The sequence below is a fragment of the Mus caroli genome, unplaced genomic scaffold, assembly GCF_978045245.1.
Source record: "Mus caroli unplaced genomic scaffold, Mus_caroli_1 scaffold_6, whole genome shotgun sequence".
NCBI lineage: Eukaryota > Metazoa > Chordata > Mammalia > Rodentia > Muridae > Mus > Mus caroli.
In genome coordinates, this window is record NW_028227261.1 from 18,119,337 (window position 1) to 18,138,913 (window position 19,577).

At 50.4% G+C, this 19,577-nt stretch overlaps 1 protein-coding gene across 1 annotated transcript in view; it reads right to left on the bottom strand.

The window, feature by feature from the left end:
- Positions 1 to 2,503: 2,503 nt before the first annotated feature.
- Iffo2 (intermediate filament family orphan 2) overlaps positions 2,504 to 19,577 on the bottom strand; it is a 46,629-nt gene continuing 29,555 nt past the window's right edge. Inside the window, exons 3-9 of the mRNA XM_021161151.2 lie at positions 18,015 to 18,110; positions 16,550 to 16,690; positions 15,372 to 15,511; positions 8,997 to 9,117; positions 8,793 to 8,885; positions 7,849 to 7,979; positions 2,504 to 6,560 (exon numbers count right to left, since the gene is read on the bottom strand). Of these exons, the coding sequence (XP_021016810.1) occupies positions 6,455 to 6,560; positions 7,849 to 7,979; positions 8,793 to 8,885; positions 8,997 to 9,117; positions 15,372 to 15,511; positions 16,550 to 16,690; positions 18,015 to 18,110 (828 nt within the window). The 3' untranslated portion in view covers positions 2,504 to 6,454. The remainder of the gene's footprint in view (positions 6,561 to 7,848; positions 7,980 to 8,792; positions 8,886 to 8,996; positions 9,118 to 15,371; positions 15,512 to 16,549; positions 16,691 to 18,014; positions 18,111 to 19,577) is intronic.

Genomic DNA, 19,577 nt, shown 5'->3' on the forward strand with positions numbered 1-19,577 from the left:
GACCCAAGCAGAGAGGGCGTGAGCCTCACTGACCAATCAGAGTCACGCGTGAAAGCCTTCAGGCCAATCAGCAGGACAGGCAAGCTGCAGCCTTCTTAGGCAGGGCTGGAGAGTTGCAGGAGCCAATGACAGATCCTGCACAGAGCGCGTGCTCAGTAGTAGAAGTGGCCGGGGGACCCGGTCGATGCGACAGGTGCTACTTGGATCCCCGGCCCTTGGTGGCTGGAAGGTTGAACATCTGCAGGCTACCACTCTGCCCGGGCCCGCCGGGCCACACTAAGGCCAGCTCCCTGCCACCTCCTCGGGGGCTGCCACCGTGCATGGAGCCTGATCTGCCCTCCGTCTCCCAGCCTGGCTCAGGGCCAAGCCTGAGCTTGCTTCCTTCCAGATTGGAATCAGAACGAGATAAAACCCTAGCGGGCCTGAACTTAACGTTCTTCGTTTTAATTTTCTGTATTTCTTCCTTTTCTTAAAAGCCTCTAGCCACAAAAACCAGTTGTTCCTGCCTCTGTCCCTCTGCCCCGGGGTTAAAATTTTCAGTTTTCTGCATGAGACGTTGTTTGATGAATACTGGAACGTATTAAAACAGCTTCTGAAGCCTGCTCTTAGAATGATGCCTTAGGGAACCACTGTATTCCTAAGATACTGGTATGGGTTTTCTTACTTTATTCTCTTTGGGTTTTGTTTTTGTTTAATTTTTTAATTATTTTATTTTTATTTTTTGGCTTGGTTTTACTTTTCCAGACAGGGTTTCTCTGTGTAGCCTTGGCTATCCTGGAACTGGCTCTATAGACCAGGCCCGCCTTGAATTTACAGAGATCCACCAGCAGGTCTGCCTCCAGAGTGCTGGGATTAAAGGCCTGCGCCACCACAGTCCTGCTTCAATGTGTTTCTATGTCTTTGACAATGTAACCAGGGTATTTACTTTGGGGTCCCTCTGGTTCTAATTTGATACCACACTGGGCAGATTCGCCTCAAAACACCATGACCAAAAAGCAAGTGGGGAGTTAAAGGTTAACATGTGCAAAGTCTCAGCTCATCACTGAGGCAGGAACCTGGAGGCAGGAGCTGATGCAGAAGCCATGGAGGGACGCTGCTTACTGGCTTGCTCAGCCTTGCAGGTGGACCGCCAGTCCAGGGGTTGGACTACCTAGAATGGGCTGGGCCCTCCCACATCAATCACAAATTAAGAAAATTTTTTGCCCAAGTAGCTGTGCAGCGGTAGTGCATACCTTTTACATCTAGCACTTAGGAGGGTAGATGCAGACAGATCTCTGAGTTTGAGGCTAGCCTGGTCTACAGAGTGAGTTCTAGTCTATACAGAGAAACCTTGTCTCAAATAACTAAAATAATAATGATAATAATACTAATAATGACAATAATGTAATAATAATTAATAAAACAGAAAAAGAAAGAAAAGGAAATGCCCCACAGACTGATCTTTTGGAGACATTTTCTTTTTTTCCTTTTTCTTTTTTTTTTTTAGAAAAGATTTACTTATTTATTATATGTAAATACACGGTTGCTCTCTTCAGATACACCAGAAAAGGGCATCAGATCCCATTATAGATGGTTGTGAGCCACCATATGGTTGCTGGGATTTGAACTCAGGACCTCTGGAAGACCAGTCCGTGCTCTTAACTGCTGAGCCATCTCTCCAGCCTTGGAGGCATATTCTTAAAATTGTTTGTCCCCTTCTTTCAGATGCCACCAGCTTCTGTCAAGCTGACATAAAAACTATCCCCTGCAGGCTCTGTGGACCTCAGTTTCCTCTTCTGTTAAATAGGATGATGCTATGCACCTTGAACACCCGTCACCCTGGTCTTCTCCCTTTCCTGCCAACTACTCCATTTAAGGCACTCTAGGAGATGGGACTAGGAAAGAGCTACATCATGTGACCAATCGGCAGTTTCTCTCCATCCTTGGAAACGGCAGCTCACAGTGGAGGGAGGCCACCTTTGAATGTGGCCCTTTGTTAAAAGCAACTGTAACAGTGGACAATATCAAATCCAGAGTCCAGCAGGTGCTTCTTGCAGACATTCTGGGAGGTCTGAAAAATGGGGGCTTTGTAGCTGGTGGGACCTCAACTTTAGACCAGGCAGTGCCAATTAGCCTGGGGTTTCTTGGGGTCTCTTCTGTCTAATCCTCCCTGCCTTAGGTCCTTCTGGGAGGTTTTTTATGTTTGTGTGTGTGTGTGTGTATGTGTGTGTGTGTGTGTGTGTGTGTGTGTTGTTTTTTGGTTTCTCAAGACAGGGTTTCTGGCTGTCCAGCAACTCACTTTGTAGACCAGGCTGTCCTTGAACTTACAGAGATCTACAGAGTTCTACTCTACAGAGTTCTGGGATTAAAGGTGTGAGCCACCAATGCGTGGCATCCTGGAAGATCTTACTGTGAGATGCAAATAGGCAAGTTCCCAATCTTATCACTGATTGGTTAATAAGTTTACTTTAGTCTTCTTACCCCTCCCACAACCACCAGGACACAAAGAAGCATATACCATGTGTTCTAAGACATTTTACTTTATTCCAAAGAAGCCAATATACACGATATAAAGGGCACAGTATTTACAACAGTACAGTAAACAGGTTGGTTTTCTGGTAGGGTCAGTAGTCTTTGATGAATACAAACCCCTCCCGGTGATTTTCAGACCCAGCTGACAGACACAGCAACGGTGGGTAGGGTGGGACTAAAAACCAGGTAGATGCTACAGTGTGTGGAAAGGGGTCGTGTCATGGTGGGGAATTCACATGTCCTCGAGAGCTTGGGAAGGAACTCATAAGGTGAGGAGTTTGCCTGACACTCACACACAGTCCACACTGAGCCTGGAAATCTCTTCCCAGAGAGTGTGTATGGCTTTGCCCAGACCCGTCTCCACTCCTCCCACTAGGTCAGTCCCAGAGGGAGGACCCAGGTCTGATGAAACCCTACAGAGTCCTAGTCCTTCATCCACAACCAAGCTCGACGACCTTGGCCTGGAGTAGACACAGACAGGGCTGAGCTCTTAGTGTCCTGAGTCCCTTCTGTGTCTGCTCCAGCTGCCTGACGACTTCAGGCATAGTAAGTCCCTATGCCCCTAAAAAGTCCTGGGTCCCCCAACCCCACAGAACCTCCCTCCTACTCTCCCCACACAGCTGAATGGGAGCAGGTCTGGCCAGAAGGGAGATGGGGTGACTAATTAGAACCTACCTCGCCCCCACCTCAGTTTTCTGCATTCCACCCACCCTCCCCACTCCAGTTCCCTTCCAAGACTTCTAAGGAGCTGAGGGCCAGGGTAGAAGGGACAACAAACTCCCGCCCCAGCTGTGTGCACACGTTCAGTGAGGATGGAAGGCAAGCTGAGGAGAGGGGTTTATTGTTGATTGTACACCGGAGTCAATGTACATGGCGGTATCTTATCCACAGCAAAATGCCGGGCCACCATGACTGCCTACCCTAGATTAAAAACCTTTTCCTTTCATAAAAATACAGTCTCTTGCTTCATAAATAGAATACATTTAGCTTAAGTTACACCTCATCTTACCCCTTAACCCATCCCCTCTCCTCCCACCCTAAAGTCAAAGTGGCTTGACTCTTCATAGGACATCTGAGTTCTAACCCCAGAACAGAGTCCAAAGTGTCCATGCCTTCCAGACACACTGCCAACGGGGAGACAAAACCTCTTCTCCATCTTTCTCCTTTGGAGTCTTAGTGGAGTGTGTGTGTGTGTGTGTGTGTGTGTGTGTGTGTGTGTATTTCACGACCAACCAGGAACCTGAAAGGATGCTGTCTCCCTGCTGTGCCTGTGTATGTGACCCCCAAACTAGGAGCATGGCCAGGGGCAACACGGGGAGTCCATCTGAGAAGCCCTGAGCCCCCCGTGTCAATATGACACGGGGCTCAGACATAGGAAAGTCAAGAGAACGTATGTACATGTTTACACGGGTGGACAAGTTCGTCCAGACAGGGCAGGCGCTGCCCCAGTGAGGGGTGGGGTCTTTCTGGGCAAGCTGTGGGCTCACAGTGAGCACAAGCAGGACCCACTGGCAACAAACTAAGAAACGAACAAACCAAACACTAAGAGGAGGCCAGGCCCAGAGCCCAGACCAAGCCAGGAAACATGCCTACCACACCCTTGCTCCTCTCCACTCATCCTCCTGCCTCAGAGCTTCACCTCCCAGGGGAAAGCAGACTTTGAAAGTCAGCAGGAGGGAACCCACGGGGGCCTGCTTTTCTCATGCACACCAGACAAATGACCTATGTATACATGTGAGAACATAAAATAACACCCGAGAACAGCAGCGTACACAGTAGCTGTGTACACAACCATCCCCTCAAACGTTTATGCTGTTGCTTCCTGTCTTAATGCTAGAGATACATGTCAGCCCACCACCTCCATGAAGAACGATCAAGGGCTGCCTTCTGCCCTGCCCACCTGACTACCAGACTCTACCGCTTTACCGCTGGATGGAAACGGTCCCCAGCCTCAGCCGAGGACCCATGAGGGCAACCCTCTTCCTGCCCTCACAGAAACGGAAATCTTTACAGCAGCTAAGGTCCAGGCCCATCTGGCTCTGATAACCTTTGGTTAAAAAAAAAAAAAACATAAAATAAAATAAAACCAAAACAATAATATCAATAACACACAATAATAATAATAACCAGAAGAGTATGAACCCTGTAACCTTTAAAAGAAGGATTGGTGAGAAAGGGGGAGAGAGTAGTGAGGACAGGGGCTGTGTCTTTTCCCAAACAATTGTCCCTCCAAGTACCTGCACAGGGACCAATGGGAAACCCCTCCCCACATCATGGAAGACACACGTGAGAAAGGCCACCAAGTTCTGATAAGCTACATAAGCCACCAACGAACACATCCTCTCTCCTCTCTATCCGCACATAAGCCTATTATGTACACTGGTTCTAAGTGCAAAACAGATGATGGAACCACCCAGAGAGAAACAGAGGGATGAAGAGGACGCTCTGGTACCACTACGGTTCCAGAGTCCTCTGCCCTTTACCACCCAGGCCTCAGAGGGCCATGGGTTCTGATCCCTGGGGACATTTTGTTCCTTTGACCTCTAGAGGAACCTGCTGGGTCAATAAAAACAACATTGGCCATCAAAACCACTAGAGTAGACCCCAAAATAAGAAGAAATAAAAACAAAACCTGATCGTTGCTAGGCAAGTCGCCAGCTGAGACTAGACGGATGCTCTATCTTGTGGCCCCTTACCTCAGGCCCCAGGGGAGCCTTGGGGAATCACTGGCTCAGCGTCCAGACAAGTGGGTATGGAAAGCACGAATGAATGAGGACGGTCCTCACTTGAGGCTTCTCTCCAGTCATCGCCAGCCTGCCAGCAGCCACACCACCTGTCCCCCCCCCCCCACAACAAGGCTTTTTTCCCCCCAGCCAGAGGGACAATGGAGGACCAAGACGGTACTGTGGAGGACAGAGTAGGTAGCAAGCCTGGCCCGTTCATACTTTCTCACAGAGAAATTACAACCATGGAACCTGGCAGGTGATTGGAGAGGCGGGAATGAACATCAAGTCATCAGGAAAATAAAAGACCACCACCCACCCCACCCCACCCCACAGAGGTCCCCAAGAAAGCCATCAGTCCAGTGGGCCGGCTTGCAGAATGCAGGCAGGCCTTACCAGCAATCTGACTGGGATCACCCCCAAATCCACCTCCGATCCTCAGAGGCTATGAGGGCCTCATGCCAACCTTGGCCTCTCTCCCAGTTCCCAGAAGTCTGAGAGAGGACCTGCCTTCCCCAATGATATAAGGCAAGCTGCTTTTAGGTTTTTTTGTTTGTTTGTTTTTTTGTTTTTGTTTTTTTGCATAGTTTAAACACAGTGAGGTTCTTCCTTCCCCCACAGTGCCTTTCCCCGACATGTCGCCACTAGATCCAAAAGAAGAAAAAAAATTGGTCTTCCCTCCCTCCACTTCCGTCCACCACTCTCTCTATCCCTGGGTGAGAAAGTATAGAGGACCCCTCCTCGCCCAGCTCTGGAGGTAACATAGTCTCCTTTCTTGGGAAGGCAGACCACCGCAAGTCATCTTGGGACAGAGGGAGGGAGCAAAGCTCATGTCCAATCAGAGGAGCAGGTGGGAGGGAGAAAACCAAAAGCTACCACGCCTCCAGGCCCCACCCTCACCTCAGAGTTTTATATTTAAAAAAACACCTGCTAGGAAGAATTCTTTGGAGCTCAAAGTGGCTCAGCTTAAGGGAGAAGGCACAGTTGCACTGCATCGACGCACAAAAGTCTGCGTTTGTGGTGTGTGTGGGGACAATAGAAAAATCGACAGCACCATTCCATGGGTCGGTGGTGGAGGAAGGAAGGAAGCAGCGGTCCCGCTGGGCCTCCGGAGAAGGGAGGGCAGAAGTCTGTGTCGAGGAGTGGAGCCCACACGGCTCAGTGGGAAGAGGAGGCTGGACCCCATCACCAAGATCACCAGGAGCGTCGGGCCTCCGTCATCAGCTGACCATGGGCTCCACATCCGCCTCCCGCTCCAGGTCTTCCTGGATTTCGTCTGTACTTCCTGAGTCACTGCTGGCCACAGAGCTGGGGGACGGTGAATTCCTGCATTGGGTGGAAGAAACCAAATCCTTTCAGAGAGCAGCCTGGGGGACCCTAACGGTCCAGGGCCCGGAGCTCTGGCCAATCACACCTGTTAAAAAACTTACCCGAAGGGTCTGGGGTGAGCAAAATATTTTCCTAGTATGCACAAGGCTCTTGGTTCCACTCTCAACAACAACACAGTGGTGTCTACCCTGAGGGGCTCCTGCTGTGAGATCCCTGCAACGGTGCACTTTCTCCCAGTCCCTGTAGGTTCCATAAGCTGCCTAGGGCTCTTGGCATTCCTTGGGACCTCTCTCTACCCTAGCCACTGCTTACTGTAGCGTGTGGCTTCTCTTTGGGAGGGGGGGGGGAGGGGAGGCGGTCGTGGGTATTCATTCTGTAACCTTCCATCATCCCTGGTCTGAGCACAAAGCAGTGCCCACTGAAAACCCCAGGTAACTGGGAAGAAGGAACCTCAGTTAAGAAAACGCCTCCACCCACCGGGCGTGGTGGCACACACCTTTAATCCCAGCACTCGGGAGGCGGAGGCAGGCGGATTTCTGAGTTCGAGGCCAGCCTGGTCTACAAAGTGAGCTCCAGGACAGTCAGGGTTATACAGAGAAACCCTGTCTCAAAAAAAAAAAAAAAAAAAAAAAAAAAAAAAGAAAGAAAGAAAAAGAAAAGAAAAAGAAAGAAAGAAAAGAAAACGCCTCCATCAGACTGGCCTTCAGTCTTAATAATGATTGGCGTCAGAGAGATCTCAGCCCGCTGCTCCTGGACAGGTGGTCCGTGGTCCTCAATGCTATACAAAAGCAGGCTGAGCAAGCCATGGAAAGCAAAATGGTAAACAGCTGCCCTCCATGACCTCTGCACCATTTCCTGGTTCCAGCTTCCTTCCCTGACTTCCCTCAACAGCGGCCTACAATGTGGAAGTGTAAGCCAAGTAAGCCCTTTCCTTCCCAACTTGCTTTCGGTCATAGTGTTCATCACAGCAACAGAACACTAACTCAGACGCTCTAGCACACAGCGGGCCTTTGACAACTCTCTGTTGAACCGATTGATCGTGATGGTGGTGGTATTGTTTTGTTTTGTCTATCAGAAGCTCTGAGAGATTAGGTATATTAGTCACCTAGCACATAGTAGGTATGCTCGTGATGGGGGCTTGGAGGGGGGGTGTGGATGGATGGGAGGTCAGACAGAGGCTCTTAAAAATTAAAATGTAGTGAAGCTGCACGAGGCAGCCCCGAATGTCTCTCTGTAAAGCCCCCACCCACCATGGAAGCCCTGGGGCGCATGCACACAGCCGCACCTGTCTGCAGAGCCTTTGATGAGCCGACGGCAGGTCTCCATCTGCACGTCCAGGCCTCGCTTCATGCTGCACATCTCCATATACTCATGTAGGTGTCGGTTCATGTCGCTCTTGGCAGTGGCCAGCTCCAGCTGGAAGGAGACATTGACGAATAAAGGTGATGAGGGGGGACCATTCACCTCAGGTTACTGCCCGCAGCAACCTCCCTCCTCTATCTCTTGGTGGCGGCGCCATCCAGGCTCTGCCTTGTGCTATCAACCTTCTTTACTCTCTGCACACCAGTCAATATTCTTTAGACCTGCTTCTGAACAAAGTGAGTATGGTTGCTTAGCAACCCCAGAGACGTTTGTCCAACTAAGCCCCATCTGATTCCGGGGACTTCCGTGTGCTCAGCATCTCTGGGGAACTTGCCTGTTCCCCAGAGAAAGGAAACTGTTCATGTCTCTGAGCCTATACTGTGACAGCTGGAGGGAGGAGGGAGGCCTCTGTAATTCTTCAACACAGGAAGAGCACTAACTCTTGTATAGCAGTGGCCAAGCACACTGGTGTGAATGTTGCCTCGTAACTGGGAAACTGTGGACAAGTGACCTGGCCTCTTTGGACATGATTTCCTCCTCTGTATAGGTACCTGGCCTCTCTAGCAGAGGAGGAAGTAAGGATGACCACGGCTGACTTCTGAGGGATGTCAAATGATGCTAGGCATCGAGTAAGCCTGTTATTGGCACTCTCCTGCCTCAGCCTCTTTAGGGGAGGCAGGAATCACTGCCTGACTTTACAGATTAGGAAACCAATACCCTAATAAGAACAGGTTTGCAATGCCAGGCTTTTGACTTCAGACCCTGACTTGCCCCATTTTGCAAGCCTGCATTTCTATGAACACCCAGGATCTTAACTATGCAACCCCTGGGAGACCCCATAGCAGGCTCCTTGGCTTGAGTGCCTACCTCGATCTGGCCTATGGTCTCCTGGTACTCCTTGTCTCTAGTCTTGAAGAAGGATTCAGTCTCATGGATCAAGTTGCCCAAGTTTTCTTCTTGCTGGGGACACAGAAGGGATAGTTTAGCTGGGGATCAAAGGCTGCATGGGAAGGAAAGGATGAGGGATCCTGTGAGAGAGGCACCCCCAGAGAAGGCAGGCCATGGGCTCACCTCGCCCTGCAGGTCAATGGTTGGGTTACAGTTGGTAAAATCCTCCCATAGCAGCAGTGTGTCTTCATTCTCTTCCCACGTCAGGCTGTCACAGTCGTCATCAAAATCAAAGGTCTCCCGCCTATGGGTGACATCAGAGGACATGAGTGAACAGAAGCCAGGCCGTTGGGGTGCATACAGAGGAGAGAAAGGGGCACCTTCCCTAGTGAATATGCAACTGTGGGAGATCTCAGAAAGATGGGTGGTAGGCAAAGAGTCAATGCTTTAGTCTTTCAGAACAGAGTGTGTTTGTGCAATTAGAAGTCTAGTTTTAGATTAAGAAGGGAATGGTGCTTGTGTGCAACCCCAGAATTCAGGGGCAAGAGACAGGAGGATCAAGTTCAAGGGCAGTCTGGGCCATATAGTGAGTTCCAATCAGCTTGAGCTATGGTATAAAACCTTGTCGCAGAAATCCCCAAGGGCTGGAGAGAAGGCTAGGCCATGAAGAGCACTCGCTGCTCTTGCAGAGGACTGGAGATCTGTTCCCAGCACCCACATGGCAGCTTAAAACTGCTAACACTGGTTCCAGGGCCCAGCATCCTCCCCAGGACTCCACAGGCACTCCATGCATAGAGGGCACAGACACATATGCCAGCTAAGCACTCATTCACATCAATAAAATCCCCTCAAAGGGACTGGAGAGATGACTCAGGTTAAGGGCACTGACTGCTCTTCCAGAGGTCCTGAGTTCAATTCCCAGCAACGATGTGCTGGCTCACAACCATCTGTAATGGGATCTGATGCCCTCTTCTGGTGTGTCTGAAGACAGAGACAGTGTACTCACATCCGTAAAATAAAAAAATAACTTTTTAACAACCTCAAAATCAATCAATCTCTGTGTGTGTGTGTGTGTGTGTGTGTGTGTGTGTGTGTACATGATCGAGTGTGCACGCACACATGTATCCTTTAGACATGATTCTGGTCAAAAGAAGAATGGTCAGCCGGGCGTGGTAGCGCACGCCTTTAATCCCAGCACTCGGGAGGCAGAGGCAGGCGGATTTCTGAGTTCGAGGCCAGCCTGGTCTACAGAGTGAGTGCCAGGACAGCCAGGGCTACACAGAGAAGCCCTGTCTCGAAAAAAAAAAAAAAAAAAAAAGAAGAAGAAGAAGAATGGTTGCCCTGCCCCATGTTGAGTAAGGCAAATGCAGGCACATTCCTGACATCTTGCAGATGAGGAGAGCACAGCTCAGGAGGAAACACGCTTGCCCAAAGCCACCACTGCTGTGAAGCAGAGGAAGGACTGTGACCCAGGCCTGCTGGCTCCCTACAGCTTTTGAAGCCAACTAAGACCAGCCTCAAACCTGGAGGGTAGTATGTTTATTAGCTCCATTTCACAGGTCAGCAAACTGAGACTCGGGGAAGACTGGGTGTCCTTCTGAATGGATATATGCTAACACTGGATTTAAATTAAAAACGCAAGTAACTTTAGAGTCTTTCTCGCTAGAGTAGGAGAACAAGACTAGTTATATGTGGTTTTGCCCAGGACTGGTTTCCAAGATGCATAGATGACTACAACTGGGGGCCCCTTAAAGACTGTTGCATCTGCTCAATGTGGTAGTGCCGGCCTTTAATCCCAGCACTCAGGAGGCAGAGGCAGGTGGATCTCCTGAGAGTTCCAGGCCAGCCAGGACTATAGAGGAATCATGTCTCAAAACAACCAAACAAAAACAACAACAAAATCACAAAAGAATCCTGGGATTTCAGGCTTGCGCCACCTGATGCCAGGCTCTGAGAGTTTGTTTGTTTTCTTCCTTCCTTCCTTCCTTCCTTCCTGATTGATTTATTTTTATTTAGGCACATTAGTGTTCTGCCTGCTTGTATCCTGTATGTGAGGGCATCAGATATCCTGTAACTAGAGTTATAGACAGCTGTGATTTGCCATGTGTGTGTGCTGGGAATTGAATCCAGGTCTTTTGGAAGAACAGCCAGTACTCTTAACCACTGAGCTCTCTCTGCAGCCCTTGAGCTCTGAGACTCAGTGGCACAGGACTGTAGACTTCCCTCTGGGGAGTCTCCCTTTGTTTATGCCTCCCCATTCTCCATTCTTTCCTGCCTCTTTTAGAGCTCTGCTCTACCTCATTCAACAAAGGTATGAGTTGGGGGCCAAAAGACAATGACACAAAAGGATTTCTGATTTAAAAAAATAATAAAAAAATAAATAAAAAGGCTTCCTAGAGCGCCCCCTTGAGGTAGGCCAAGCTTGTTCCCTTGCCCAATAGCAATTCTTATAGCAGCCTCTAGGTAGCGCCTGTGAGTCAGGAAATAAGCTTGGAGGAGTTTATTGGAAAAGGAGGCGATTCTGAGCCTCTGGGGTCCATCCATCAGCACATGGCATGGTCCACTACTGACGGCACTTCCTTTCCAGCGTCTGAGATCTGAAGGAAAGCCCCGCTGAGGGATGGCTAGCCAGAACAGACAGGAAGACGGATGAGAGCAGAAACGGAAAGAGCCCCCACCCTCACCCGGGGACTTTGGAAGGATGTCGAAAATTCTCCTTTCAGTCTGAAGCCCAAGCTACTGATTTGGATCAAAACAACACAGAGTTCTGACACGGGTGTGTCATTCTAAGGCCTCACTAAAACTGGCTGGAGAGGGGGGGTGGAGGGTGAGGGGGGTGGGGGTGGGAGGAGTGAGGGTGGGGGGGGGTGGAGGTGGGGGTAACCACCAGGCTGGGCCATGGGCTCATGGAAATACCAGGTGGGATCTGAAAAAAACCACTGAATCAGCTGCTAACACCAGCTAGAGGAACAGAACAGTGGTAGGGATGAACAAAGAATTTTTTTTTTTTAACTTAGGCAACTTTAAAGCCAGACAAATCTAATTAGACACCGAACCCTGTCAACGCTCCGGTGCCCACCACATGAGGAGTCACTTCTCTACTGCTCATAACTAAATGCTTTTTGCACACCTAAGAGGGAGCCCTCGCCAGAGGCGCCCCCAACTCAGTTCTCTGGAATGGATACCTCTGCTCTGCACCTTCTTTCTGACCAGATTAACGATCCCCTGGGGACTCCATGAAAACAGATAATTGATTTCTTCTGAGGAGCCCTTTTATTCAACAAAAGGAAGGAGATTTGGGGGGATGTGCACATCAAAGAATGATTCAGGCTCAGGAATTCCCAGAGCAACACTGGAAAAAGCTGGACCCAAGCCACATTTCTTTTCAAAAGCCTAGAGATACAGAGTGCTGGCTGGGGGGGGGGGGGGGAGTGGGGGGGCAGGGGGGGCGGCTGGGTTTGATTCCCCAGTACTACATAAACCAGGCTCGGGTCCTAGTACTCAAGGGGTAGAGACAGGAAGATCAGAGTTCAAGGCCATTCTAGACTACATAGCAAGTTTGAGGCTAGCCTGGGCTACACGAACCCCTCTCTCAAAAACAAAAACAAAAGAGGTGGGGGGAGGGGAGAATGTGCTCTTGTCAGCAGAAGTAAGAACATAAGATCTGGAGGGAGACTCAAGCTGAAAGATGAACCAAGGGACAAGGCATGTCCTTGGCTTGATCGACAGCAAATGTCCAGCCTTGTCTCAGGTCTGTCTGAGGGGAGAGCTCCCAACTCCACCCTGCTCATCCTGTGCATCTAACTAAAGCCAAAGAAATAGCAGACAGCAACAGTGGGGCTGCAGATGGAAGATAGACATCTCTCCCAAGCAGGAGGGTGGCTAAGGGGACAAAGCACTGAACCACGTATGTGGGTCTGGCTCTGCCCTACTCTGTGCCCCTGAAGTGCTTCCCTTGTATGGAGCTCAAGGAGCTGGTGGCCTGACTGTCAGATGCTGCCAATGGTGACTGGGCAGAGCTCTCAGAATCCAGGTGCCTGAGAGTGTGGGGCTCCCAGCCCTGCCCTTAACTCACCCAGGGTCCTCACCCTATCCTACCTAGGGGTGCCGTTTGTATTCAAGTTAAAAATGGATCTGGGTTCAGAACAAAGCACCAAGTAGGCCAAGGCCACAGTGCTACCAGGGTGACATACTCAATAGGTTTTGGTACACCAGTTCTCTCTATGGTTTGGTAAGGTGTCCTGAAGGGTGGCATGTGTCAATTTCTTACAGTGACAAAGTCTAAGCTACCAATGTGACATCACTGAGCCTGCACACAGACAGCATGCACACACACAGACACACCCACACACAGACAACACACACGTACAGAAGCATGCACAAATACACATACACACATATACACAGACAGCACACATACACAGACACACAGATAAGATGCACACACACACACACACAGATAGCACACACACACACTCATAGAGACACCCACAGAGACAGTACACACAGACCATGCACACACACACACACACATACCTCCCACGAGCTGGAACCAGCTGTGTCTGGCCATTACCTATACACTCAGGCCAGACTTTGCCGCTCAGCCAGAACCTCCTGGCAAGGGAATACTAGTGAGTGACAGGTTGTGGTCTGAATCCTAACTCTGTCAGACACTGCTGAGCCTCCCCAGAGCCTTCAAAAGGTTAACAATGACCCTGTCTGCTTGGTGAAGGTCTGGAGTTAGCCAAGTGTCATTTCATGGAGGACACTTGGTGTCTATCAAGACTCTTCCCATGAGCCATGCGTGGGTCAGCTCACCAGCCCACCAAGAGAGACTGGAAGATGGGTGTGTGTGATGCATGGCTGGAAACAGCCCATTAAGGTGACACCATGCCGCTGACCCTTCCTGGACACGTGACATCATCAGGCAGACTCTACATACAAAGAGGGAGAAGATTACCCAGCCTTTTCAACTCTTGGGCGAGGAAGGACAATCCTGGTTGAAACCATCCCCCCTCCACCTGTCTGGGTGGGGGTGTCCCACAGGACCGAGGGAGCAGCAGGTGACATAAAGGATCATGGGTACACTTCCAAATACAGCAGGCACTGGATACCCAGCCATGGATGGTGCAATGAAATATCTGGTCTCAAGAATTTTTAAAACAGGAAGCTTCCGCTCTTGTCTGTCTTGCCTCTCTCTCTCCATTCCCTCCCCACCTCCTCCATGTGGTCATGGCCGGCCTCTATTCTTCTCCTCTACTTCTCTACTCTCTCCCTCTCTCTGCCTTTCTCTGCCTCTGCTACCCTCTAACTCTCCTCTCCATGCCCTGAATAAACTCTATTCTATACTGTAAAAAAAAAAAAAAAAAAAGGAATACACTGAATCCAGCCCTGTGATGGGGGTGGCAGCTGGTGGCGCACGCCTTTAATCCTGGCACTCAGGAGGCAGAGGCAGGTGTTTCTCTGAGTCTGAGATCAGCCTGGTCTACAGAGTGAGTTCCAGGATAGCCAGGGCTACATAGAGAAACCCTGCTTAAAAAAAAAAAAAAAATCTAGTAGTTGGACAGATGGCTCCATGGTGAAGAGCACTGGCTGCTCTTTTAGAGGATCTGAGTTTGACTGGGAACCTTCGTGGTGGCTCACAACTAACTCCAGCGCTCGGGGATCTAATGTCCTCTTCATCCTGCCATAGGCACCAGGAGCATAGATGGTCCACAGATATATATGCAGGCAAAATACCCACACATATAAAATGTTAAAGAACAACAAAACAAACAAAAAAAAAATCCAAAAACAAAAAACAAAAAAACGGGCTGGAGAGATGGCTCAGCAGTTACGAGCACTGGCTGCTCTCGCAGAGGACCTGGGTTCGATTCCCAACACCCACACGGTGGCTCACAGCCTTCTGCGACTCCTGTTCCAAGGGTTCTAACGTCTTCTTTTGACCTCCACAGAAAGCAGACACACACGTGGCAAAATGGACGTACGTGCAGGCAAAACATTCACACAACAAAAATAAATAGATATAAAATTCTAAAATAAATAAATACATTTAAAAAAAAAATCTAGGGGCTGGAAATGTGCCTTAATGAGCAAAATGCTTGCCTTGCAAGAATGAGGACCTGATTTCAATTCCTAGCACACACGCTAAAGAGCCAGGCGTGGACCCAGGTGGTGGTGGCGCACGCCTTTAATTCCAGCACTCAGGAGGCAGAGGCAGGTGCGTCTGTGAGTTGAAGGCCAGCCTGGTCTGGTGGCGTGCACTTGTAGTCCAGGCACTGGGGAGGAATACAGGGAGACCCCTGGAGCTGGATGGCCAGCCAGCCTAACCTAACCAGCAAGCCCCAAGCCAATGAGACATCCTGACTCCAAGAAACAAAGTGGATAGTGCCTGAGAAATGACACACATGACTGATGACTGGTTTTTGTGTGATCTCGCATGCGCACGTGTGCGCTCACACACACACACACACACACAATCCAAACTCTTTCAGAACAGGTGACTGGTCTCAGCCTAGCTGAGGATATGTCCCCTGGCTGGGCAACCTGGGTACTCACAGCTGATTAAACATGCGCTTCATCTCATCGGTGATATTCATGGAGCCGACCTCCTCATCTGAGAACCGATTCACCTCCCCATCCTGCTCGGAGATGTCATCATCCGAAGCCACCTTACGATCTTTCTTCTTAGGGACCACCTGGATGGGGAAGGAAGAGACCAAGGTAACGGGGGTGCTTGGCTGGGGTGCATGGAGGGGTAAGTCTGGGAGGGAACCACTGTCCCGAGGAGTGAATGGATATGGCTGGGACCAGCCACCACGGCAGGGAGTTGCATAGGTCTTCTACGAAGCAGGCAGCATTGGCAGGAAGCGTGAGGTGTGAGGCATGCAGGTGGAGAACACAGACACAGGGACCAAGTCCTGCCTGGTGACTGGGCCAGCTCAGCTCGCCCATCACCAGAAAAAGCAGCCCCATGATGTGGAACAAGGAGAGGCCAGACGAGGGCACCATCACCTGAGATGTCTCAAAGCCAGCCCGAGAGACCAAGAAACCCTGACAAAGGTCAAAAGAGCTGCATGCTTCCAGAACCTTCCTCTCACGTGCAGAGGCATGGAGGGTTCACCAAGCTCTGCTCCAAGCAGAAAAGACCCGTGCAAATGAGGGCTGCGTAGCTCTCCAGACGGATCAGTCCCCAGCAAGAAAGCATGAGATGGAGAAAGGCCTGGGCCTCCCGCAACCATGTCCAGAGTCACACACAGAAAGCAACAACACACTGCACTGCCCTGGGCTAAAGCACAAGCCAAACTATGACCCAAGACTTCTGAGAATGACACACACCCTCCGTTAACAGGACCACACCCCGTCCCTCTCCAGAACTGCCCATTGCTGCCCAGTTGTCAGGGCTGCTCCACCATGGGAACAATGTGGAATCTCAGAGAAAGAGGCTGCATGAGAAGCAATGGGTGCGGAGTGGACCTGGGGACACATGGGGACACGTCCTGGAGGGCCGGGAGATCTCCCATGTCCTTCTTCGGCCTGTCCTCCCAAGCCTTAGTCTCCTGAGCTATAACTACAAATCCCCAAGTCATATTTCCCTGGGGGGGGTGTCATGTGACTCTCAGGATTGGGGTGAGCAAGATGTAGAAGGAAAGAGGAACTGGCAGGGTGTGGTGGCGCTCAGGGCTGTTCTAAGAGGTTTGGGGTGGAGCCAGGTGAGCGGGGCCGGCCCTGGTCACCTGGAAGATCTTGGACACGTCTTCCGAGTTCCTCTGCTGTGCGACATCGCACAGCTTAGCCGTGATATCGATTCGGCGGCAGATGTCCATGTCCACCTTCATAGCCTTTTCTTGGATCTTTGTGTCCAGGTCTGTCATGGGCTGCAGGGAGGACAGCAGGGTTACATGAGCGAGGGACGGAGCAAGCATGAGGGGGCCATCAGGAGTAGGGAGAACTTGAGGGGTCAGGCGGCCCCTGGAGGACAGCGGGGGTTACATGAGCAAGGGACGAAGCAAGCATGAGGGGCTATCAGAGTTAGGAGAACCCTAGGGGTCAGGTAGGCCCTAGAGATTGTTGAGGAGCAGGTTGAGCCTTTCCTGAGGGTGGGGGTGGGGTTGGTGGGCACTGCTCAGGGTGGGAAGGGACATGGGGACTTCAGGAGGGAAGATGTGAGGCCATGTGTGCTGGTCCCACTTAGAACTACAGGGCACAACAATGTTGGTTTAGTTTGAGCGAAGGACAAGCAAGACCGTTGTGACTGTTGAGGAAGGCTGTGGTGCCTCGAGTTAGGCCAAGGTCTTGGCTTTAGTTTCCTAGCGTGCACATGTGCACGTGCACACACAGACACACAACTCCCCTTCTCTTCCCATCCTCATGCCACTCATGCCCCATTGTTCCCCATAGTGTTCCTGCCCCCGCAGCGTTCTCTCTCTCTCTCTCTCTCTCTCTCTCTCTCTCTCTCTCTCTCACTTCCTGCCACTGATGACAGACAGCAGGGGTCATACAGAAAGAGCAAGGGTTCCCTCTGCACCCAAGTGTAGGGAAGCCAGGTGGCCTCCACCTAGACCCCACAGCTTCTTCCAACCGCACTCAGCTGCCCGTCCCACAAAGCCAGGAGCTAAGCCAGGCTGAGTCACCAAGTTCAGGCTCCTTCTTTCAGTGGTCTTTCCTGGCAGACCACCCACTACCTAAAGATGGCAAAAAAAACTCAGGTCCCAGAGTCTAGGAAGCCTACACTGCTAACAGATGTTTCCACCCATGGTGGCTCACTCAGAGGGTCCCCCAGATGGCCAAGAAGATGCACATACCAGCCCTTCCCAACTTAACAAGGACACCCTACAAGAGGATGCCCTGAGTCTGAAGTCTCTTGGGTTGGCACGGCCAAGGTCATTCGGTCACCTATGTTCTGCAGACACCAAGGTCGCCACGTGGCGAGCTGGGGACAGTCGAGCAACACATACAGATGTCAGGGCCCTGAGGACCGCAATGGGTTAAGCAGCGGGTTAAAGCAACTCTATTCAGACACAGGAAAGCAATGTCGGGAGGGTGGGGAGGCTCCTGGTCCCCGATGCATCCCTCATCAGAACAAACCAGCCAGCCACGACTGTAACTATAAGCCGAGCTCGAGCCTCCGAGTGAATGAAGCGTTTGGCATGACGGGTAAAGGGAGGTCGTGATGCCTAGGGTGACGGCCACACCACTTACGTCACTCATGAGCCCTTTGAACACCACCAGCTCAGCCTTGAGCCGCTCAATCTTCTCGTTCATCTCCTCCTGGATAGCCTCGGCTTCTTGCGCCGCCTGTGGACAGAAAAAGAGAGGTGGGCTTTAAAGGGACAAGAGGATGGACACCTGAGCCCAAGCCCAGAGCCCTGGATGTTAGCTTCTAGTGATGGTTAACTAAAACTAAGCAACTGTGTGCCTCAGCCGTTCTGGCTGCTGAGCCCTGGTGACACTTCAGGGGGTCACTTATGGCAAAGAAGACTGGGCAGCAGTATGAGCTTAAGGCCGGCTTTTAAAAAAATACAAGGTCAACCCCAACCACCAGGTGCCAATGCCTGACCAGTCTCGGCCTTGAACCTTTGCGTCTGCCAGTCTAGCATGGGCATCCCAAGGCGTGTGTTAGTTAGGATGTGGGTGTGTCTGCAGAAAAGGCTGGGAGGTCACATCTAAACCTGATCCAGCAGAAGTCAGAACTGCAGGTAATTTTAATCTATTGTGATCTCATGAACCTTTCCAACATCTGACTATGAATATGTTTAAAAAAAAACTTTATTATAAAAGAAAAGAGAACATTGGCCTCTGTGTAATAATTGGGGGGATGGGACCAAACTCTGGCCGGGGACACCAAAATCCTTATGTAGCAGAACATAATTTTAAACTTCTTTTGTTGTTGTTGTTGTTGTTGTTGCTGCTGCTGCTGCTGCTGCTGCTGCTGCTGCTGCTGCTGTTGTTGTTGTTGTTTGGTTTCTCTATATAGCCCTGGCTGTCCTGGAGCTCACTATGTAAAGCAGGCTGGCCTTGAACTCAGAGATCTGCTGCCTCTGCCTCCCAAGTACAGGGATTAGAAACGTGTGCCACTCTGCCTGGCTCAACTTTGAACTGATCTTCCTGTTTCCTCAAATATCTTCTTGTGCATCTCAAAAGCTGGGGGGTTACAGGTATGCCCCAAACCCTGTTAACTCTGGGAAGCCAGGACTTTGTGTGCACTAGGCAAGCATTCTACCAACCGACCCATGTCTCTACTTTCCTAGAGAGTGAAAAATAAGTAAGAAAATAAAGTCATTTTACTTATTTATTTATTTATATGGGTTTTTTTCAAGACACAATTTCTCTGTGTAGCCTTGGCTGTCCTAGCACTCACTCTGTAGACCAGGCTGGCCTCGAACTCACAGAAATCCACCTGCCTCTGCCTCCCAAGGACTAGGACTAAAGGTAGGTGCTGCCACCACCTAGCTAGTAAGTTTAATCTCTAATTATTAATTCTGATTTTTAATTTTTCTCCGTGCAGAGATCAAACTTAAAGCTGTGCACAAGACAGGAAAGGTGCTCAGCCCCTGAGATGCAGCTCCAGCCCAACTTTTAAAACAGTTTTGTTTTGTTCAGTTAGGGTCTCAGGAAACCCAAGCTGCCTGGAGCTCACAGTGCATTCCAGGCTGGCCTTGAATCCCTCATCCTCCTGCCTCCACCTCTCAAGTAATTGTACATGTGAGTTGCCACACCCCATTGTAAAAAAAATTTTTTTTTTTTTTTATTTTTCGAGACAGG